The sequence below is a fragment of the Sceloporus occidentalis genome, unplaced genomic scaffold (genome assembly GCF_023333645.1).
Source record: "Sceloporus occidentalis isolate IW3139 unplaced genomic scaffold, rSceOcc1.0.p SCAF_25, whole genome shotgun sequence".
Classification (NCBI taxonomy): domain Eukaryota; kingdom Metazoa; phylum Chordata; class Lepidosauria; order Squamata; family Phrynosomatidae; genus Sceloporus; species Sceloporus occidentalis.
In genome coordinates, this window is record NW_028317005.1 from 10,349,129 (window position 1) to 10,373,956 (window position 24,828).

Genomic DNA, 24,828 nt, shown 5'->3' on the forward strand with positions numbered 1-24,828 from the left:
CATTCATTAGCGGCGTTTTAAACTAAATACATTTGCAGCTCGTATGAATTTTAAATACTGCATTTGCCAGACTGGCCTGCGGAGTGTTAAATCCATAGGAATCAGGTTTTAAATGGCCACATGGCACACGAGAGATAATTCTACTACAATAAGTATTTCCGGTGGATTTATGTCTTGTGCTGAAGTTAGAGGGGTAGAGACTGTAACATTAGGTTGTTGAGGAAGTCTTAGGGATGAATGGATCCCCGGGGATCTGTCACTTTAAGAGTAAGAAGTGGGGGAAAGGGCAGAGGAACATTAGACCCCAGGAAATATATATTTTTTTTTTTTAAATATTGCTCATATAAAGCTCAAAAGGTTTGTCAGGAGATAGAATCTCTATTAATGATTAACACCCTTAAAAAGAAACGATGTAATATCATACTAGAAAAAAAAAAAGTTTACATTTAAAGATAGCAATAAACTACTGGAAAGGCATTGGTGTCGATTCTATTATAACAACAAGATGCAAATACGAATAATCATAGCAATAAATATTAACCGATTTCTACAACTTTAAAGAAGGACACTAAAATCAGCCATTATTAAATGAACCATGAACAAGGACCATTATTTCGTTATGTTTTACACAAACACTACTGCCGTCCCGGCCTGAGAAGCAGCATCACTTCCAAGTGACAGATGACAAACGGCCTACGCCGGCTGAGCGTGGTATAGAAGGGGGGGATTCAACCTTCCTGCTTACCAACGGGCCACAATCCATAAATTAAGTGCTATCTTACCCTAAGTATGCAGAGAGCTGATAAAATGTGGCAAAACTAGTATAAGTGAGAAGTTTCCTGACTGTGCCGCCCTAATAAGTTGCTGGTCGTTGTTGGCAGCCTTTGTAAAAGGAGGTGAAAATTTCAGAACAGGAAATTGATTGGACAGTGGGGTCTAAATAATGAAACTAAATCATCCCGATGTCTGATAAGCACAGGCTATGGGTAGTTACAATAAATACAATTACTTAAGTTCAAAGCTGGGACAGTTCTTGTGGGATATCGCATCATTTGTTTCATACTGTCCCAATAAATCTGTAGATGTCAATGTATCCGTTGGAGTCAGTGATGTCATACTTTGGGTGACATTTCCTGATCAAACAGCACACTGAGCCAACTGGAAGCCATTGAGCATAAAATACAGCGCTGTACGCAGTAATATAAATCGACATTAACAAAGTGGTTTTATCATGTTATTAACTTCTTTTTCTGCAGACCTGGAGGCTGCCATTGTTGTCAGTCATGTGATATGTTGTGCCTTTCCCCCCCCTGCACAATCACAACACTGAGCCCACTCTTTATGGCTAAGATAATGAAGTCCATTCCTCTATAGACTTTCATTGGTTAGAGTTTCCAGCTGGGTGATTATGACTGAGCCATTCTTGGGGGCGAGATAACAGGGCTTCTTGGAAACATCACGCAAAACTAGAGCTATTTTTAAAGAAAAGCTTTACGATATGTTAGAGAACTTTTTAAATCCGATTGTAATAATAATCAAATTTGATGAGTTCTCAGAGCAATGAACAAGATAAATACAAGCTGAGAGAAAATAGCCACAACATCAACGCTAGCTCGTAATACATCTGGATATGGAATACATAACACAGGAGTCGGGGAGTAGGGCCGGCCGACAGACAAATGTCCTTGTAGCCTTACGGGGCTAGATATTAGTACAAAGTTTAACTTTTACAAGTGAAATTGGAAGACTGGATGGATGGATGGATTCGCAAACACATCCAGGAAGTGATGAGCAAAATACACATACCTACTGTCCAACGGTGACAGGGATCAGAACTACTACATGACAAAGTAACACAACTTTTCATATGCATTATATGTAGGAAGACATTTCTACTGAAAAGTGCTCTATAAAGCGACTACAATAACAGGGCTTTTCTGGAGCTGGGCACAGAATGTCCAAGAAGGGAAGGGCACCCCGTGCTGTTGTATTGAAGGCTTCACGGCGCAAATAAGGGCAAGCGAGGCCTGTAAAGCCGGAGGATGTGACAAACATGAAAGGATTAGGAGGACGGAAGGAAGGCCAGGCCGGCCTAGAGATAACTCTGTGCTGGAAGTGGGAGGGAAGGTTTTATCGGGGATTATTACCCCATGAATGCCACCTCCGGGCCCAGCCTGGATTAGCATTACTCAGCACAGAGAACCTGGACTCTATCGAACAAGAAGCCCTCGGTGAGCTAAACGCCGGCCCTAACACGCCAAAGCTACCTGTGATCCGGTGAGCGGGCGAAGCTTCTCCCGACCCCGAGATCCAACAGACCCGATACTAAATCCTTCGCACCGGAAGTCCACTCTAGGAAGTGTCCACTGTCCTACAGAAGAAATAAGGCGTTGCCCGGAATCAGTCTGACTAGTTTACCTTTCGAGGGGAGGAGCTATGACACACCGAGGCCTTTCTCACTGCGCTGATGGGAACGATAGTCACACTCGCCGCACTATGCACTGTCCTAGAGGCTAAAGGAAACTACAAGTCCCACAAACCTTCGCGGGAGCCAAAGCTGTCATAACAAACATCCCACTTGTCAAATCGCGAGCGGAAGTGCCCGAGCTGGACTAGCTCTGGGATCCAATCGGAAACATAGAAGGGGGAGGGCGTGAGCTGATAGGTCGCCAGGATGTAACTTGCAGGCTGTTGGGAGGGGACGGCTGTTTTGTGTGTGTGAGAGGTTGAGCTGCAGTTAGCTGAAGGAGGAGGTGCAGTTCTATCCATCCGTACAGTGAGTTCTGGAGCTGTGCTGCTGCTGAGGTGAGTGATGCTTCCAGGTTTATCGCTTCGCCCATTCCGACAAGTTTGATGTCAGTGCGCAGGTCCTGTCATTGCCAGTTCTGTATCTATGTTTCGTAGGACACTCGGTCCTACGCATGTTTTATTCCTGTCGCTGCGCCCGTGCTGATAGCTTTTCGGAACAAGCTCTCCCCCCCCCCCCCTTTGACTTTTTTTTTTGCTGTCTCCATGGAAATCAGAGAGCTAGAAATGTCAGAATTCAGCATTGTTTCCTACACAGCATGTCAGTACGCATGCTTTAGTTTCACAGTGTTCAGACTAATGGTCCATTAGGAATATGGAACACCCGCTCTAATGTAAGGTAATATGACTCCCAACATTCTGGTCTGAGTGATGGGAGTTAGAGTGCGAAACAGCAGCACTGCCACATTTTGCCCGTCCGTTGCTTTCACGTGACTGCCTTTATAATAACGCCGGATTCCCGTTAAGTTTGTAGACTTTCTCCTATTCTAAATAATACGTCGTTGATCCACCCACCTGCAAGGAAGGGGTTAATATCGGTTCTTGTTTTGCACGGAAAGGGGGTGTCCATGCTTTGGAGAAGTGACACCCAATACGTGCTGTGTTCGCCTTTATCATCACTTTTAGGTTGAGTCTGTTCTTATTGCCATTCGCATATTAATAATCATACTAATAATAACAATAATATAGTATGTGAATGGCAATACTACTACTAATAATAATAATAAGGGAATGGCAACAATACTACTACTAATAATAATAATAAGGGAGTGATAATCATACTAATACTACTACTAATAAAAAAAAAATAAGGAAATGGCATTAATACTACTACTACTTATAATAATAATAATAATAATAAGGGAATGGCAACAATATTACTGCTACTAATAATAATAAGGGAGTGATAATCATTCTAATACTACTACTAATAATAATAATAAAAAAAGGGAATGGCATTAATACTACTACTAATAATAATAAGGGAATGGCAATAATAATAATATTTGGATAGTATTCTCATAATTGCCATTCACATTTATTGTTGTTATTATTACAATCACATTCACATTTTATTATTGTTATTATGTGAATTGCAATAAATAATACCATTCAAATAATATTTTATTGCCATTCTGGTTGTTTATTATTATTACCATTCCCTAATTATTAGTAGTAGTATTATTATTACTGCCATTCTCTCATTATTATTATTATTATTGCCATTTTACTATTAGTATTCTTATTATTAACAGAATTGCAATGAAATATTTAAATCTCTGGCTATATGTCGCCACTAGTAGATTGTTCTGGCATCTAAAATGTACATTTTCCTTGCGATATACACGACTTGCACATATTAAGAGATGTGTTTGTACGTTAAACACTTCGTTGTGGGAATAAATGGAAATGGATCGGATAGAAAGCAGGGTAGGACATGCATTCAGAGCAGACTTCTCATTTCTTTATCATTTTTTAAATTACCACTTGATTGCATTTTATTAATGCGAGAAAGAAACCAGATCATATTTAACAATGAGTAAAATCTCACTGGATCTCTTTCTGGTTAATACGATTGTGTATACAGCAGCTTGTCACTGGTGCACTAATATACACACCTATATGCTTGAAAGTGTAAGGGCAATGTATGTTTAAGTGTTTCAAGGAAGATAGCCATTATCTCCTCATTCTTACTCCAAAACTCGATTTCAGATTTGCAGTCTGGCGTTGAACAAGATGAGATCACAGCGGTGGCTAATTAATGGATGCTGCTAATAACGCTCAGTTTATTGACCGCTCAGAACATTTTTAGACTACAATATGCCAAGCTTATTGTATTTGACATCTTGAAAAGTTAATGACGGAGGGGGGTACAGGAATGGCTTATGTGTGGTTAACAGGAATGGCTTTATATGATGGCATAGGTATCAGACATGGAAATCATCCTGTTATAACGTTATTGCAATATATATATATATATATATATAGTGTGTGTGTGTGTGTGTATATATATATATATATATATATATATATATATATATATATATATATATATATATATATATATAAACATTTAAATCCCAGTACTGTTTTGAAAGTTCTGTAGTTCCTGATTTTTTTCTTGATTTTTATATTGCTGTCACATACCGCATACATTTAGCTTGATTTTGTAGTTATTCAGAGCTTTCGTTTGTGCCTCTGACGTCCTGTACCTCTTCTATTTTCTATATATATATATATATATATATATATATATTTTATAATAACACTGTACTCTTTCGCTTCCCCCCTCATTCTTTGGGCTGCTTTGTCATTGCCGGATGCATTGGAAGCAGCGCTAAAAATGTTCCAGCTTTCATCCAAGAATTCCTGCTGCAGCGATAAGAATTGTACATTTCCTGATGCCTTCCCCAGCACTTGCAGTTTTGCACTGTCATATTTAATAAGTTTAATGCTCTTCGGAATCGGTAGGGCACTTGTGTATTATGTAGTATCCTAATGCGCATGTACTGTAGACATCATAGGAAAGCACATTGTTACTAAACCCTTTCACATGCAGATTTCTGTGAACAATGGAGCTACAAAAGCAGACACTAAGTCCCTTAATAATAAACTTAATAAAAACTAACATCCGGCGTACTGGTTTAATATTGTTGTATTAGACCTCACAGTGGTTTTGTTTTTTTTTCCCTCATATTTTTGCCAACAGATCTGACACTTTCCCAAATTCTACACGTAAGAGTAGCCAAGTAATGAAACTCTATGACTGTGTCTGAAAAAACATAATAATGTGGGTTTTTTATAACCGTGAAAGCTAGTTTCTGTACCCCCTGCAGTATTTACATTACTATTGCTACTTAAGTTACAAAGTCATCTTACATACAGGGACTAACGCAGGGGCGTCCAACATGCGTGGGAGGGTCTTTTGTACTGGACAGAGGAAGCAGAACTCCACAGAGTTCACGTGACATCACATGACTCTGCTCCAGTCCTGCTTCCTCTGTTCAGTACCAGAGAACGCAGAGGGAGGCCGCGCCCCCTGCTGAAGTCTGTCAGCGGCATCGAGGAGCTGCAGTTCAGGTAAGGGGGTGGGGAGGGTGTTTGAATGATTATGCATGATTGAGGGAATGAATCTGTGAATGAATGAGTATATGAATGTAAATGAGTGTGTGTGTGATAGCATGGATGAGTGCTGGATCCTAGGCATGATGGGACTGTGATTGCTGTTAGCAATCACACTCCTATCATGCCAAGTCAGCCAGGACATGCTGAAACATGGCTAGCTGCCCCCCTTGTGTATTGATGCTGCCAGCAGTATGGGGTCTGCACATCACTTACAGCCACCCTGTATCAGCATGTACTGGCTGACTTGGCATGATAGGAGTGTGATTGCTAACAACAATCACAGTCCCATCATGCCTAGGTTCCAGCACTTACACATCCAACCAATAAATGCTGGAACCTAGGCATGATGGGACTGTGATTGCTGTTAGCAATCACACTCCTATCATGCCGAGTCAGCCAGTACATGCTGAAACCTAGCTAGCTGCCCCCCTTGTGTATTGATGCTGCCAGCAGTATGGGGTCTGCACGTCACTTTACAGCCACAATGTATCAGCATGTACTGGCTGACTTGGCATGATAGGAGTGTGATTGCTAACCGCAAGCACAGTCCCATCATGCCTAGGTACAAGCATTTACTGGTTGCCTGGGTATGATAGGAGTGTGATTGCTGTTAGCAATCACACTCCTATCATGCCAAGTCATATTGCTAATTTTTGTTGTCCAATTGTGGTGTGTTACCTACTTTTATTAAAAATGTGAGTTTTTATTATTATTTTTAAAGTTGGGGGGGCATTTTCAGTTTTGGCTAAGTGAACCGTGAATGTTTTGGTCCAAATTTTTCATTTTGGTGCATCCCTAGAATAAATAGAACTATTTCATTTTTAATTATCCTGAATTTGTAGTCACAACACTTTCTAGGCCCAGAGATCAGTGAGAGGAAAAGTAAAGGTTTTGTGGCATTTACTTTATTTTAATCTGCATATTTTATTAAAGGCTATATTTTCTCACAGTGAAAAATGAGTGCGGCCCGTGCATGTATACAATTCTGATGAAGTGGCCCACTGCAGAAAAAACTTGGACACCCCTGGACTAACAGCTCATAAGTTTGGGACTTAACTAATGTTTAGGGTAATTCTGCACTCGGGTTAGAGAAGAATACCCATTCGGTACCCTTGGCACTTGCTCTGGGGCCCCTGGTGTTTCAACATATATTCCAGTTTGTGTGTGTGTGTGTGTGTGTGTGTGTGTGTGTGTATGTATGTACCGTATTTGCTATTCGATTATAAGAATCGAAAATCTGAATATTAATTTAGGAAAAAAAGAAAAAGCCTGAATACAAGACGACCCTATAGGAAAAAAGCTTTACCAGTAAATGTTAATTCATGTAAACTATGTGAACAATTGTTTGTTAATAAAAGCTATGATTAAGAAAAATATTTTGTTTTTATTTCCTTTTTTTTTTTTTTTTTTTTTTACAACCTGCCCCCCCATTTATGCACATCTGCCCCCTGGCTTGCCACTGCCCCAGAAATGCCTTATACCCCCTATATGCCACTGTGCCCCATGATATGCCTTTTAACCCTCTAAATGCCACTGTGCCCCATGATACGCCTTTTAACCCTCTATATGCCACTGTGCCCCATGATATGCCTTTTGACCCCCATATGTGCCGCTCTGCTTCCAGAATTGCCTTATACCCCTATATGCCACTTTGGCATTTAGGGGGTTAAAAGGCATATTATGGGGCAGAGTGGCATATAGGGAGGTATATACAGGAGGCAGAGTGGCATATAGATGGTTAAAAGGCATTTCTGGAGGCAGAGTGGCATTAAGGGGGTTAAAAGGCATTTCACAGAGCACTCTGCCTCCAGAAATGCCTTATGCCCCCCATTTAACACTCCCTCCCCCTCCCTCCTCCAAACTTACCGGTCAAGTGGAAGTTGTGTACGCGAATTGCGTAGAGCTCTACGCGCTGCCCGGACTAAGCACCGGGGACTCAGATGCACCGGTAAGTTAGGGGGGCAGAACACAGGAGGATCCAGGTCCCCTGCATCGCTGCAGGGGATCTGGATCTTAGTCTCATAGTCAGACCTGTTCGAGAGGGGTATTTTTCAGCGCATTTGCTCTGGAAAAAACCTTGTCTTATAATCGAGCCAATACGGTGTGTGTGTGTGTGTGTGTGTGTGTATATATATATATATAATCTATATCGGTGATGTCATGTGACTCCACACATAAATATATATATAATGTATACTTCAGTCTGTTTCATTCCTTTTGGTCCCACGCAGAGGAATCACCCCTGTATTCTATGTATGGGTTATTTCTTTATAGTGTATCTTGCTGGAACTTGCTGTGCAGTAACATAGCCCCATTGGCTTTGAGAGAGTGCTTTCTAGGCTGCAAAATGTCAGGCAAGTTATTTAATGCTCTCCTTCACCAAAGTCCCCATATCCCGAATGTGCTTTCCTTGTTCCCCTCGTTCTGCACAGAGCACGCGGTTGGTTTCTAGGGCTTTCATTGATTTATTTTGGTATCGTTATTTGTTCAGTAAGTGTACCATGACATATATATTATCTTGCAGGCAAAGCATGAAATCTGTATTATGTACACTAGATTTATACTGTGTGTGTTTCATGAGAACGTGGGTTACCTCCCTGTGCAGATTTCCTAATAGCCAGAGTAAGAGCAAACACTTTATGGTAACCAAATAATACAGCCTCCGCTTATTTGTTAAAGCCTGTTATTCATGCTCTACTAACGGCATTTAAAATCATGTTAATGTGTAATCAGAGAGTTGGTAGTGAAAGAAACACAGAAACAATAGTGTATCATAGGAGAAAATGGATAACATCATCAAGAATAAGCTAGCTGCTAATCGAGAGTGTATGAAACTGTCCCTGGGCTTTCGTAAACATTTGCCGAGCCTTGTGGCAGTTTATTAAGATAATGTAAGATGTAACATGTCTAATAACGGAACTAGAAAGCAGATGATGGAAAGATGTTTCAGGAGCTGTGTGAGCTACAAACTTTTCGCTCCAAGCGTCTTTAGACTGCATTGATGATGATGACAGAAAACTTATACACCATAGTGTCAAAAGTTTGGGGTCACTTAGATCCTGGTTCTTGAAAGAAAAGCAAATTTTGTCCATTCAAATGGATCAGAAATACAGTTCAGATGTTAATGTTATAAATGGAATATCTTCATAAGTGTACAGAGGCCCTGTATCGCCAACCATCACTCATGGGTTCCAACGCTTTATGTCTCGCTTTAAAGGGTTAATTGATCATTAGAAACCCCTTTTGTAATTGTTACAGCTAGAAATGCCCTTGTTTTGCCCCCAAACTTTTGAACAGTGTTGTAGGTTGTTTCTTTCTATGTAATGCCATCTCTATTTTTCGTGACAGATCTAGAAATGTCATCAAAGACAAAGCAATATTTCTGTGCTAGTTTTATTCTGTGGCTTGTCATCCGTTTAAGAATAAGGAGTGTAGAGGTATTCTTGTGCTCTGACAGATGTTTCTTCACATTTTTTTCAACAGTTTAAGCCAGCCTTGCTTTTCTGGTTCCGTAGACAAGCTTTGTTCCCTCAAGAATGTGGTCGTTCCTGTTACTTGTCAAACCCACAATGACTTTGTAGAATGGGGTAGTTTTTGAGTGACAGTGCGGTGTTCATGATTTCCTGGCACTTAAGCTTTAAAATTGCTAAGATTAATAGAAGGGAACTAAGACATTATATGTCCCACCATACAGCTTAGATCATAGACTCCCAAACTTTTATGTGTGGGAACCCCTTTTAAAAATGTATTGAACATCCATGGAGCACCTTCCTATGCTATGCTACACAACTGTCACAAACAGACATGGTGATAACCTTTTTGTCTTCTAAGGAACGGATAGAAGTAAGGTGGGGTAAGCGTGACTGTAATCTAGTCTCTTGTCGTTTTGTATTGATCGGTTTTCTCTCTTGCACAATTTCTAAAGCCATTTATTGTTTGTGCTTCTTGTTCATTCTTCTTCTTTTTTTGGCTTTGTTTGCAGGTGTCAACGATGCATCTCCTCAGCTTTCTCCTGATGTCCATCGTGCTATCAATAGTGTATGGTACAAGTGTCCATGATGAGACCGTTACAGATTTCTCTGTCAAGTTGTATCATGAGCTGAGAGCCACAAAAGATGATGAGAATATTTTCTTCTCTCCACTAAGCATCGCAATCGCAATTGGAATGGTAGAGCTGGGAGCACGAGGATCTAGTCTCAAGGAGATCCGACATGCTCTGGGATATGACAGACTGAAGAATGGTATGCTTATGCCAACCTGTTCAGTTCCTAATTAATTGAACGTCTGTACATTTAGTGTCTGGCTTCTCTTTAAACATAGTTTTTCCCCAGCAGGCATGTGTATCGTCTCAATCAGAAATCAATTGAGCTTCTAGTGGGATTTGCATAAAAAAAACATGTTTGAATGTGAAAATGTATCTTATTTTCAAATTCTCAGGTCCTTCTTGTAGGAGATACTCTCAAGGGCTGACCAAAGGGTTAAGGATAATGCATGCTGAATTTCCAGCAATGTCCAGCTTTACTTTTATAGACCACTTATAGTAGCAATCATCTTAGAAACAATAAAACATTTTGACTTGTTGATTCAAAAGTAAAATTGGAACACTTTTCTAGTGGAGTAGAGTTCTACCGTTTTCTTTTTGTGATATCTGATGTTGATGGTACTTAATTGCAGTCATTTCTGTACCTATTGTCCTAATAAGCACCTGTGTCTTTGTTTTTCGACATATAATGACAAACCTTGTTAAGTAGGAGAGTACTAGTTTTGTCTCAGATGTTGTCTTTATGCTTTTAATCCCAAGGTGAAGAATTTACTCTGCTGAAAGATCTTTCCAGCATGATGACAGCCCAGGAAAGACACTATGTGCTCAGCATTGCAAACTCCCTATATTTACAAAATGGATTTCATATCAGTGACAAGTTCATTCAGTTAATGAAAAAATACTTCAAGGCAGAAGTAGAAAATGTAGACTTCAGTCAAGGTTCCGCCGTGGCAAATCACATCAATACATGGGTGGAAAATCACACTAATAGTATGTTATCAGCTTCTGTCTACTGTTTTGTTTGATGCACTGTTGTTCCATACACACACATACAGATACCACCTAGAGATACCAAGAGGGGACTAGTAATGAGAACTAAATCCCTGATTCATCGATCAAAAGCAATTTGGAGACCTAAAAAAAACCCAACTAAATTTAATCATTATAATTCAAACAACAAATCACTTATAGGTAGTGAATGACACCCTGGAAGAACCAGGGACATTAAACACTCAGGATTCATTCATACTAGTCACTAGTCCTACACATAGTATTGAACATCTGGCCCCCAATGACTTTGTGAGGAGCGTTGTGAAGAGGCACACATTCTACTTGCTGCACCTGTGGTGACCGACTATATTCTTTTTCTTATGTGATACAAATGCACTAAAAAGGGGCACGCAGTTAATTTTCTCTATTTTCTAACAGACCATATCCATGAGCTGTTTTCATCTGAGGATTTCACTGAATTGACAAGGTTGGTTCTGGTTAACGCAATCTACTTTAAAGGCAATTGGAAATCACAATTCAGGCCTGAAAACACCAGGACCTTCTCATTCACCAAGGATGATGAAAGTGAGGTTCAAGTTCCAATGATGTACCAGAAGGGGGAATTTTACTACGGTATGTAGAATATTACCTTTTTTTTCTTTTGGCACCTTACAATTGTATTTCTGATTTGTAGGTCTAAAACTGAAATCCCCTTCACTGGAAACGTTAGTGTACTGTGCATTGCCGTGTACTTTTTTTTGTGCGTTTTTAAAATAATAATAAAAAAACCTTTACGATTCTAAGAGCTGTAGCTTGGTATAGCCTCAACAATGGTCTGAGCTATTTTTAATATAATATTTAAAATATTTAATGTCCAAATGGCTGAATACCCATCAAATGACATTCTCTAAATTAAATACTAGTTGCTTGGCACTCTCAAAATCATACTTAAAGCAGTGAAATGATGCAGACTCCTAAAACTGAATTGCATATAGCCTTTGGTCCCTCCGAACGTTCGCAGTCACTTTCATGACTCTCATGATGAAAATTTTAAAATTTATATAAGCTGAAGGGTGATGATAATATATCTTTGTCTATGTAATGAATGATCAGCGAAAACCATCAAGAATGTGTCACCCCCCCCGCCACAATTATATGTTCATCAGTTTGCACCCTTAAAATGCCAGAGGGGTATTAAAGCAGCAGCTGCATTTAGCGTTCTGCTACTCTTTGCTTGTTTTTGTTTTTTATTGAATCAGTGATGTTTACGTCGCAAGGATGCTTTGCAGCATTCAGACCACAGATAATCGTTACCCTTACCTCATTGAGACTGAGCATACCAATGGCCTAATCTTCTGGTTTCTGTTAATGCAGCATCCACAGGACAAACGCTGGGGGATGCACCGAAATATCAGTGGCTGAAACATATCGGCCAAAAATATCATCATCTGCAAAATGCAGAAATAATTAAAAAAAAATGGCTGAAAATAATCAGCCGCCAGGCTGTCTTTCATGCAAGGTAAAACCCTGTAGCAACCACATCCGCAGGGGCCCTGCTTCTTACCTGCTTATGTTCCGCCCAGGGGAAGCAGGAACCCAGCGGAGTCACGTGAATTTAAGTCGAATCACATGACCCTGCTCCGTTCCTGCGTCCGCTGGGTGGGACAAGGGAAGTTGTTTGCACAAAATGCGAGCAACGCAGAGGGAAGCAGCAGCCCCTGCGGAAGTCTGCGAGCGGCACCGGGAATTCTGCGGTTCAGGTAAGGGGGGTGTGTGTATGAACGAGTATGCGTGATTGAGGGAATGAATGAGTATCTGTGAATGAGGGATTGAATGTTTGTGAATGAGTAAATGAATGAATGTGTGTGATAGCACACATGTAAGGGGGGCATGGCACAAGCAGGTTGTAAGTGATGTGCAGGGCAGCATTTTATCTGTGCTGGCAGCATCAATACACAAGGGGGGCAGCCAGCTGGGGCCGTTACATAAGTAAGCTCGTTTGAGCAGGGCCCTCCTCACCTGTTGTCTCTGTAAGTCATTTTGTTATGTTACATACTACTTATGTCCTTTGGTGCTATATAAAACAATAAATACCGTATTTGCTCGATTATAAGACAAGGTTTTTTTCAGAGCAAATGCTCTGAAAAATACCCCTCGTCTTATAATCGAGGTCGTCTTCTAATCAGACCTCGATTAGGTTGCCAGGCTGCTTACCGGTGCTTTGGTCGCGAGCAGGGTCTCTTCTTCTAGCAGCAGGAGAACAGGAAGCTAGTAGAGTGTCACATAACGCTGCCTTCCCCCTCCTTCCTCTGGGGGCGGGGCCAGAGAAGTTGCTCGCACAGCCGGGCCCCTGCAGAGGTCTTCGAGTGAGAGATCTGCAGTTCAGGTAAGGGGGTGGGGGAGGGTTTTTTGAGCAAGTGTGTGTGATTAATGGAATGAATGAGTATTTAAATGTTTGTGAATGAGTGTGTGTGATAGCATGGATGTGTAAGGTGGGTGGTGGTGGTAGCATGGCATAGGGAGGCTGTACTCGCACTCCTATCATCCCCAGGTTCCAGCATGTACTGGCTGCCTTGGCTTGATAGGAGTGTGATTTCTGTTAGCAGTTATGTATGTATATACCTCCAGAAATGCCTTTTAACCCCCTATATGCCACTCTGCCCCATGATATGCCTTTTAACCCCCTATATGCCACTCTGGCATATAGAGGGTTAAAAGGCACATCATGGGGCAGAGTGGCAAATAGGGGGTATAAGGCATTTCTGGGGCCAGAGTGGCAACCCTGGGGGCAGATGTGCATAACTGGGGGGGCAGGTTGGCAAATAAAAGGAAATTAAAAAATATATATATTTTTCTCAATCATAGCTTTTATTAGATATAAAATTTTTTTTACATGCATTAATATTTACTAGTAAAACTTTTTTCTATAGGGTAGTCTTATATTCAGGCTTTCTGTTTTTTTCCTAAATTAATATTTAGATTTTGGGGGCTCGTCTTATAATCGAGCAAATACGGTAATAATAAGTCATCAATACTAAAGCAAGGGGCAGGTTGGGAGCATAAATACACATAATGCTGGCTGGGGCAATACACAAGGCGGCAAAAACATAAGAGAGGGGTCAACGTGGTTCAGCAGTGTGGAAATTTTTTATTTTTTTTTAAAGGGGGAGGTCATTTATGGTTTTGGCCATATTGATTACAATATGTTATTGGATGTCCTGGCAATCACGATCAGCTCCTATTATCATGTGCTTGGTAATAAGAAAGCAAATTATTTACAATTAATAGATGAGTTTAGATGTGCTTACTGCTACTCCAAGGCATGACTATAAACAGCGCTGGCTTATGGATAACCAGTGTGTAATACTCAAAGTTGTCACATGATTAAAAATTAATAAATTAACCAAGCCAATCCATCTCTATCTGGTTGGCATGTAGATGGCTTGTTGTGATGTCTTCTTTGTTAATACAACATAATTTCATCCTACCGCATGGATCAGTGATTATGTCAGTTCCACAAGCTCGCCCTTCTATTAATGCTTAGCTTCTGCAGAATGGATATGGTGAGTTATAATATGATTTATGAATGACTTGTTGACATAGAATACAGACTGCAGTTGTCATGTAAGAGTACTTGGTCTGTTGACTTCTACCATATACATGATGACTAGAATCTATAGAATAAACATATTTTTTTATAAATTTATTTTTGTAATCTAACTCAATAATACTGGTAAAATGGAGTCCTAATGCTTTTATACTTATGAGATCTTATTTCATGTGCAGTTTGATTATTTCTCAGTATATAATAATATCCAGTTGATTTATTTTATTGTAGGGGAGTTTACTGATGGATCAAATGAGGCAGGAGGAGTTTATCAGGTCCTGGAAATGCCATACGAAGGAGATGAAATGAGTCTTATGATCATTCTTTCCAGGCAGGAAGTCCCGCTGGCAACACTCGAACCTCTAGTCAAAACATCTTTGATTGAAGAATGGGCTAATTCTGTTAAAAAGCAAAAAGTGGAGGTTTACTTGCCAAGGTAGGAATAATTTGCATTAATAATTCTTGGGCTGCAACTAACTATTATTTTCATAATCGATTAGTTGGCCGATTATTTTTTCGATTAATCGGGTAAAAAAACCCAATATGCTAATTTTTCGTTTATTTAAAATAAAAACTTATAATTTACAATGGCATTTGACGATTTGCCTTCTTATTTTACTGACATAATAATTAAAGCTATATTTTAACAAGAACCCAAAAAATACAAAAAAAAAGCTTTACTAGTAAATATTTATATAAACTATTTTTGGCCAGTTATGCACGTCTCACCCCCAGCTTGCCTCTCTGTCCCAGAAATGCCTTATACCCCCTATATGCTACTCTGCCCCTATATATGCCTTATAGCCTCCTATATGTCAGAGATGTCACTGTGCCCCCTTATACCTCCTATATGCCGCTCTGTCCCCTGATATGCCTTATACCCCTCCTGATATGCCTTATAGCCCCTATATGCCACTGTGCCCCCCTGATATGCCTTATAGCCCCCTATATGCCTTTTACCCTTGATATGCCACCATGGCCCCTGATATGCATTTTACCCTTGATATGCCACCATGCCCCCTAATATGCCTTTTACCCCTATATGCCACTGTGCCCCCTGATACGCCTTATAGCCCCTTTATGCCACTGTGCTCCCTGATATGCCTTATAGCCCCTTTATGCCACTGTCCCCACTGATACCACTGTGCCCCCTGATATGTCTTATGCCCCCCAGATATAAGAAAAACTGACATCGCTAAAATAGTTTTTTTATATTTATTAAATATAGACCAAAAAAAATAATACACAATACAATATAAATATATGGACAATATAAACAATAAATCAAATATTACAGACATCAAAAAATTAAAAATACACAAATGCACATAATTAATAGATCCTGCAAAAATTCTACCTGCCCCACCAGGGGTTAATATATCAACAGAAGAAACACAGGGCGAATGAGCATAAAAATAAAGATAATACTTACCCAGTGCTGCTTACTTGTCCTGTTTTTCTTCTGTTGATATATTACCCTGGTGGGGCAGGTGGAAGTGGCAGTGAGATGAAGTAGTGGAGGTTGCGCACATCGCGCAATAAAATCCAAACCCCCCTGCAGCGCTGCACGGGACCTGGATCCTCTCCGGCAGCCGGTAGGGGTCTGTGCGATGCGCGCAGACAGCCGCTTCTCCCCTCCGCTTCCGTTGGGGCTTCCATGAGGAAGCCGCACCGGAAGGTCACGTGACGCCGGGTTTAGTAATAGAAGCTCCGGCGGAAGGGGAGGGGAGAAGCGGAGGATGTCTGCCCATTTTGCACAGACCCTCACCGGGTGGCAGAGAGGATCCAGGTCTCCTGCAGCTTTGCGGGGGGGTCTGGATTCTACAGTTATAATCCGATCTCTATTTGAGATCGGATTATAGAAGGGAGTTTTTCAGAGCATTTGCTCTGAAAAACATCATTTTATAAATCGATTATGAAAATCGATTTTATCGATTCGTTGTTGCAGCCCTAAATAATTCACTCACGTGAGTCTGACATACTACCTCATATTTTAAAATTTTTCAAAACCGAAAAAGTTTATACACTTCAATTATATTTACCGTCAGATGAGGCCAGAACCCATGGATGTATGGATGTTCTTTTTCTTCTCTATTGATGTAAATATCTTTGCTGTGCTTCCTGTATAGTGCTTATTGTATGACTTGTGGAAAGATTGCCTGTGTACCAAGTTACTTAATACATAGTTTGTTGTTTTTTTTTTAAACTTTAAAAGGAAGCAGACAGCTGTGAATGTTACAGGTTTACATGTAATGCAGGGGTGTCCAAGTTTTTTCTGCAGTGGGCCACTTCATCAGAATTGTATACGTGCGCGGGCCGCACTCATTTTTCACTGTGAGAAAATATGGCCTTTAATAAAATATGCAGATTAAAATAAAGTAAATGCCACAAAACCTTTACTTTTCCTCTCACTGATTTCTGGGCCTAGAAAGTGTTGTGACTACAAATTCAGGATAATTAAAAATGAAATAGTTCTATTTATTCTAGGGATGCACCAAAATGAAAAATCTGCACCAAAACATTCACGGTTCACTTAGCCAAAACTGATAATGACCCCCCCATCTTTAAAAATAATAATAAAAACTCACATTTTTAATAAAAGTAGGTAAAACACCACAATTGGACAACAAAAATTAGCAATATGACTTGGCATGATAGGAGTGTGATTGCTGTTAGCAATCACACTCCTATCATACCCAGGCAACCAGTAAATGCTGGTACCTAGACATGATGGGACTGTGCTTGCTGTTAGCAATCACACTCCTATCATGCCAAGTCAGCCAGTACATACTGATACAGGGTGATACAGCTGTAAGTGATGTGCAGACCCCACACTGCTGGCAGCATCAATACACAAGGGGGGCAGCTAGCCATGTTTCAGCATGTCCTGGCTGACTTGGCATGATAGGAGTGTGATTGCTAACAGCAATCACAGTCCCATCATGCCTAGGATCCAGCACTTACACATCCATGCTATCACACACACACACTCATTCATTCATATACTCATTCATTCACAGATTCATTCCCTTAATCATGCATACTCATTCAAACACCCTCCCCCACCCCCTTACCTGAACTGCAGCTCCTCGATGCCGCTAACAGACTTCAGCAGGCGGCGCGGCCTCCCTCTGCGTTCTCTGGTACTGAACAGAGGAAGCAGGACTGGAGCAGAGTCATGTGATGCCACGTGAGCTCTGTGGAGTTCCGCTTCCTCTGTCCAGTACAAAAGACCCTCCCACAGGTAAGTAGCGGGGCTCTTGTTGTAGCGGGGTTCGAGGTGTGGCCCGCGTAAGATCGGTTGCCCTGGCTGCCGATCTTACGCGGGCCGCACCTCGAGGTCTCACGGGCCGCATTTGGCCCGCGGGCCGCATGTTGGATGCCCCTGATGTAATGCTTTCTTGGAACAAAAGAAGCCAAATTCTCTAGGGCCATAGTGGCTTATTGCTGTTGGACGTTGATTCTATAACTGCCCTATATTGAAGCACTATGTTAAATCATAGTCAACAACTAGTATTGTCCCACTTATATCCAATAAACTCACTTGATAGTATTTCTATTACAAAGGGTATATAGCAAATGTAATAATTGATATGAGGTATGCTGCATAATTCATATTTCATTTCTGAGTGATAATTCTGCAGCAAATCCCATTTATAACATTGTCTGAATAAATACATTTAAAAATCAATTCACTGTCTGCTAGCAAGAACTCACCTCTCCTTTGCTTCACATCATCATGATATAGAGACTTCTGTGCGATAGCAAGATTGCAATTTGATATAGGGATTCAGTAATTTTCCTACTTAGGTTTTCAAGATTAACTGCAGATTTCAACAGAGCTGGCTTTTGATTAAAATGCAGAAGCGGCAATGAGCTTTATCAAAGCACTAAATAAACAGTTATAAATATTTATATCAAGTGACTAGAGAAGACGTACATGAAGTGCAGAATACCGATAATGTCCACTGAGAAATTAAAAGCCACAGTATAAGAGTGATAACTCCTGTTTCCCCTAATCCACTTCAACTGGGAAACCTTTTCTATTTTTTTTTAATAAATTTAAAATTAACCAGTCCTGTTGAATGTTGTATGTAAGTCAGAGTACTAAACTGTTAGGTAAGATTCTAGAAGTGTCTCAAAGCTCCATGGGTTTGTAACGCAATCAGGAAAAAGAATGTGTGTGTCTGTGTGTACTGAATAAATAATAAATTCTTGTGCAACAATGGAAGTTCCTACTGTCAAGAGAATGCTGGAATTAGGTTTTTTTATGAAATTAGATTGATCATGTAGGGTTACAGAAGCTAACTTGATTCTAAAGTATTTATCTGCAAAACCGATAACGTCGTTTTGGGGTCAAATAAAAAAAATAAATATCTCTCATTGATTAAATAGAAAATGGTTTTGTGCACCTGACCCTGTCTAGTTCAGTGCTAAATGCATTAAAAATGCCCCCCCCCCATATAACTGAACTCGGGGAACATTTTTATCCAATATAGATTTACAGTGCGGTTCCAACACTGACAAAACATTACTTGCCATCTCTAGCATGTTAAGCAAATAAGCATTAGCACATCTGTAATTTGTATTCCTTTCCTAAGACAGCTAATTCAGTTTCTATGACAACAACCTGTCTATGCCTGCTTTTGCGTCACATGCCAAGTATTCAATTGTGTTTTGGTACAATTGAGGCAAGAATAATTAACTCTTATTAAATAAGTATTTCTTGGAAGTGATAGGGTATTCAACAGCACCAGAAAAAATGCTTCTAAACTTTTAACGCAGCAAGTTCCCAAATCCTCTTAAATAGAATTGTTGGAGGTGGCCTGTTTTTTAGATTTTTTTTTTTCTGTCTCTGCATATGAAAAGTAGTGTATCGAAATGTCCCCATCAGCACTACCTTCACTACCAATACCAGCCCTAGAGATGATACAATCCATTCCATGTGACTGCTGATTTAACTCTGTTTTCCAAAATATATCTACACCCAGACCTATTGTTTTGGTCAGGGCCACACTGGCATACCAGGAGATTTCCCTGTAGGCAGATTGCCTTGGGCCCAGTTTTGAGGCCTGCCATCTAATTCAACAAATAATTACCCGCACTGTGCGTATGCTGGTCAGTGCTGCACCAGATGAGCGCCAGAGAGAAAACTGCGGTGCGGTAAGGAGGTGCGAGAGGGAAGGAGTGAGCTAGTGAGTATTAGAGAGTATGAATGAATGCATATTAGAATGCGAATGTATGTGTGTTTTAACATGAATGTGTATGTGTACTTGTAAAGGCATTTGTGTGTGTGAGCGTAGATGTGTAAGAGTTTGGGAGGTAAAATTATACGACAGCGCTAAAGCCTGTTCTAGAAATTACAGTTTATGCTTCAATCTGTTTCTAGATTCAAAATTGAAGAAGTGATTAATCTAAAAGATGTTTTGAAGCCGCTTGGCATCAAAGAGATATTCACAAGGCAAGCTGATCTCTCTGCGATATCCGGTGAGATGCTTCTGTACTATTCGTAACCTCCGGTTCTTTGTTTCATTTTTTATTTTTTTTTATGTTTTATTGCTAACACGTGCTTGTACTAGTTATGTTTAATATGACAAACAGTTGCCTGAATTGTTCTTTTTTGCAGCCTAATTCTGCATTTTCTGCATTTTTAATAATGCATTGTGATCTGCACACAGGTACAATTTTAAATGATTTCATGAATATCAAAAATAGTTTCCGAATGTTCAAAGCTCTATTTACAGACATTGGTTACAGAATACACAAGAATTAATAAATAAAATATAATTTAAAAAAATACTTAAAGTAATATTGCTGTAACAAAATAGTACTTGTGTAGGTTAGTTCTTTTCCACCAACATTATGGAAAATTCCAATTGTAACATTTTTATTTGGGCTCTTACATCTAAAGCAAGATGAACTATGTTTAATGCCTTTGTGGCCAGTAGCTTTACTCCCCTTAGTAGCCAGATCTTTGTGATTCCCGTTTTCCATGTTCTTTCCACAAGTTAGGTGCCACTGTTCTATGTTCAGGAACATCCCATGAGTAGAGTAATACCCTGTATGCGTTTTTCATCTCTCTTGGAACCAGACGATGGCTCTTCAGAGGTCCCAGCTGGGTCTGAGAATCTTTTTACTTTTATCATTGTTTCTGGTGGTGTCAGCACTAACATGTCATATCCATTATTCCGGTGTAACAGATGCTCGCACCAAGCACTACTAAACCAGATCAGTCAGCGATGTAGGCTCTTGCTGACAGGGGAGACTCCATGCTATCTAATGATCTACTGTGTAGAACATACGGTTACTTCCTTTTGTCATCTAGACCGTGTTAATAGTATGTTCCATCATTGGGAACAGGTTATGTATGCATATATTATTTACAATGGTTCAAACTGTTTGAAATTATATATATATCTCTTCTAACATGTACTAATTGGCTCAATGTCTGTTCTTATTTTTTGCAGAAAACCAGGATCTTTTTGTTGACAAAGCTGTCCATAAATCTTACCTTGAGATTAATGAAGAAGGTTCGGAGGCAGCTGCAGCTACCGGTACTGTATTGTGCAATTATTGTAACGTTGTGATAAAGCAGTGGAGGGGGGGGGAAATGAAGTGTGAGAAATTGCACCATAAGTATAACCTCCACAGAAAGGCTAATACTACAATGACGGTACAACCACAGCTACTCCCTGGACATATGCCCAATATGTATATAATATACATAAATGTAGAGTGTATTCAAACTCAGAATGGTTGATTGTAGGGCTGCAACGAACGAATTTTTTCATAATCGATTAATTGGCCGATTATTTTTTCGATTAATCAGATAAAAAAATTTACATTTTTCATTTATTTAAAATAATTTAATAAAGTAACGTAGGACGTAAAAAACAAACAGCAGAATAAAAAAACTTTGATAAAAATGCATTTCTTGTTTTTATTTCTCAATCTGCCCCCCCCAGTTATGCACATTTGAGCCCAGGCTTGCCACACTGCCTGACAGATATGCCACGCTGCCCTCCGCACATATGCCTTATATACCCTATATGCCTTATACCCCCAGATATGTCACTCCGTCCTCCCAAGGTATGCCGTATACCCCCCTGATATGCCATAGTGCCCTCATAGATTTGCAGACTCGTTCAGACACAATACTTTTATAAATAAATACAGGGTTAATCTTCATTGCCCCCAGGATTTAGATTCCCCTCAATTAATTAAATTAACCCTCAGTCCTCAGCATTAAACTAACCCTGAAGAGAAGACCCCATTAACCATAACTGCCCCTAAATTAACCCTAAACACCCCATTAACTATAACCGACCCTAAATTAACCCTAAACACCCCATCAACCACAACTGCCCCTAAATTAACCCTAAACACCCCACTAACTATAACTGCCCCTAAATTAACCCTAAACACCCCACTAACTATAACTGCCCCTAAATTAACCCTGAACTTTCAGCAGCCCAAATATACATTTTATACTCACCAGTTAGATGAGTTCTTGAGCCATTTGGACAGCATCGGAAATGGGCGGGGCCAATTGGCACTTTGGTCCGCCCCTTTCTTTCTCCCTGTCCCTCCCTGCAGCCAATCGGCAGTGACTGCAGGGAGGGACTGGAAGAAGGAAGTGGGTGGGCCAGTCGGCAGTGACTGCAGGGAGGAACTGTAAGTAGGAGCTGCAGCTGTCAGACTAAACGGATTATAAAACGAGGGATATTTTTCAGAGGGTTTGCTCTGAAAAAACCCTTATTTTATAATCGATAAAAATCGATTCAACTAATCGATAATGAAATTCGTTGGCAACTATTTTCATTATTGATTATTATCGATTAGTTGTTGCAGCCGTAGTTGATTGGGATATGAACTGCTGCTGGTCAAAAGTAGCCTGTAAACAAACTTCTCCATGTACATTGTGGGATCTAACAGTTCCACATTAACCAAATACCGTATTGGCTCGGATATAGGCCGCCCCCGTATATAGGCCGCACCCTAAAAGTTTGGTGCTTTTTTAAAGAAAGTTTTTTTTCTTTAAAAAAGCACCAAAAAAACATGCTGCCATTCTGTCTCCCCCCCCCCCCCCCGAGATATGCTACCACTGTCCTCCTCTGGACCCCCCGACTTACCGGAGCAGACTCCCGGGTGTCTTGCGGGGCCGGCGGGGGACATCTACGCAATACGCGTATACAACTTCCGGTGCCGGGACTGGAAGTTGTATACGCGTATTGCGTAGATGTCCCCCGCCGGCCCCAAAGGACACCCGGGTGTCTGCTCCGGTAAGTCGGGGGGGGGCCAGAGGTAAGACGCATCGTGCGGACGGTCCGCACGATGCGCTTAGACAACCTCCCGTGCCGTCCCCCCCTGTGGGAAGTGCTGGCAGGGGAGGCTGTCTGAGCGTATCGGGGAGTAGGATGCAGGTCCCCTGCACCGCTGCGGGGATCTGTATCCTAACCCCGCTGCCTGCCCGGGCGTCGGGCGCTAGACCCCGAATATAGGCCGCACCCCCACTTTAAAGACTTAAAGTGGGGGAAAAAAGTGCGGCCTATATTCGAGCCAATACGGTAATGTTTAAATCTCTAAAAATGCATAAAACTATATATATTATAAATATATATTTTGGTATGTTACTTTTAATAAAAGTGTGGTTATTTATTTTATTTATATATATTTTTAAGGGGGCGGTCATTTCGGCTGAGAGTTCAATCCTGAATTTTCGGTTTTGGTCCAGAATTTTTATTTCGGTGCATCTCTAATATATATATGTGTATAATATATTGGCATGAGGTCACATCCAATAGCAGTGGAGGAGCATGTCTAAAACATTGATTGTATAGAAGAGTTATATATATGTATATTATGTGATTGTATTTTGGAATATGACTATCCTGGTGATGCTTTTTTTCTTTTGTGGGGATTGGGGATCCTTCCTATTTGAATTTTATTTTTTATTTTTTTGGAGTGTATTTCTCATTTGTTTCTTTGGGCTCTAGTAGGGAAGCGACCAGGTATAGGTATACATGTACCCATATTTCATACTTCATACTACATATAATTAGACATGTATTATTTTTTGTGTGTTTTTAGGAATGATTGCCAATAGTAGAATGGCCGTGCTGTACCCTCAGGTTATTGCGGATCACCCTTTCTTCTTCCTGATTAGAAACAGGAAAACTGGTAAGCGTTTTCATCACTAATGCAACCCCCGGAATATTGAAATATTATTATTTCGCACAAAAACCTCCAGGGCCTTTTCCACATCTTATTATCCACCATCTAGAATATTCAATTTTCAGTGAATGCATGCATATGTCTATTTTCTGGGGAGATTATACGATTATCTCCCCTCTCCAGCTTTTCCTTACTACGTCATATTTAAAATACAAAATGCCATTTCAAAGCATTGTAATTTGATTTCCCTTCTATTTTAGGTTCGGTTTTGTTTATGGGAAGAGTCATGCACCCAGAGGCACTGAATTCTAGTGGCCATGATTTCGAAGAGCTGTAAACATTTAACAAACATTTGATGTTTGCTATATAATTGGTTTCTTTTCCATGACTGTTTCAAATTCTTCCTGGATTGTATGTGTTATACAGTAAGTTATACAGGTTTTACACCCAAAGTATTTTCATTATCTTGTGTTTGTGGATTTGTGAAGGCCTGCCAAATGAAACTGTATATGTAAAAATACACATATATGTAAACAATATATTTTTTCTGTATATAGTGTTTGTCACGAGAATGCCATGTAATTGTTATGATTTCGATCTACTGAGAGGTAATTATTCTACATTGTGTTGTGCTATAAAGTTGGTGTTTGAAAGTAACTGCCTCTTTTATTCTTTATTAGATCTTTTATTTACACATTTAATGACATCACTAGTATCGTGATACATAAAAACGAATGGTTTATTTTGCTAAAGAAAGAGTCGACAGGAGAGCAGCAGTTTCACTTCCATGTCGTATAAACAGCCATCTCGGGCAAATTTCTCTGCAAAAAGTGGCAGCTCCCCCTTCACATAAATCAATGTTTAATCTGTTAAGTGACTTTAAAACATACTTAGATCAGTCAGATCACTTCAAACAGGGCCATTTAAGCTATCCTTTGACCAGAAGCTCATCAGAGTTGGTCCTTCATAAAATAAAGTCGTTGTGATGAAACTACTACTCCCCTGCTCTCATTAATAAGTAAACACCAAAAGTCTAATTTCATCACATACAATAACAAGATAAGCTTTTCTTACACATTCATTT

The 24,828-nt window shown here is 40.1% G+C and overlaps 1 protein-coding gene across 1 annotated transcript; it reads left to right on the forward strand.

The window, feature by feature from the left end:
* The first annotated feature begins 9,922 nt into the window (after positions 1-9,922).
* LOC149300382 (neuroserpin-like) lies at positions 9,923-24,081 on the forward strand. The gene is made up of 8 exons (XM_089485428.1): positions 9,923-10,172; positions 10,733-10,963; positions 11,402-11,596; positions 14,802-15,006; positions 19,960-20,057; positions 21,038-21,124; positions 23,661-23,750; positions 24,005-24,081. The coding sequence occupies exons 1-8, from the start codon at positions 9,923-9,925 to the stop codon at positions 24,079-24,081; spliced, it is 1,233 nt and encodes a 410-aa protein (XP_089341554.1).
* Positions 24,082-24,828: the final 747 nt, after the last annotated feature.

Coding starts and splice junctions, on each gene's coding strand:
- LOC149300382 (XM_089485428.1), top strand. CDS start 9,923: ATGCATCTCCTCAGCTTTCTCCTGATGTCCATCGTGCTATCAATAGTG. Junction 10,964..11,401: donor GGTGGAAAATCACACTAATA/GTATGTTATCAG, acceptor ATTTTCTAACAG/ACCATATCCATGAGCTGTTT. Junction 20,058..21,037: donor TGATCTCTCTGCGATATCCG/GTGAGATGCTTC, acceptor TATTTTTTGCAG/AAAACCAGGATCTTTTTGTT.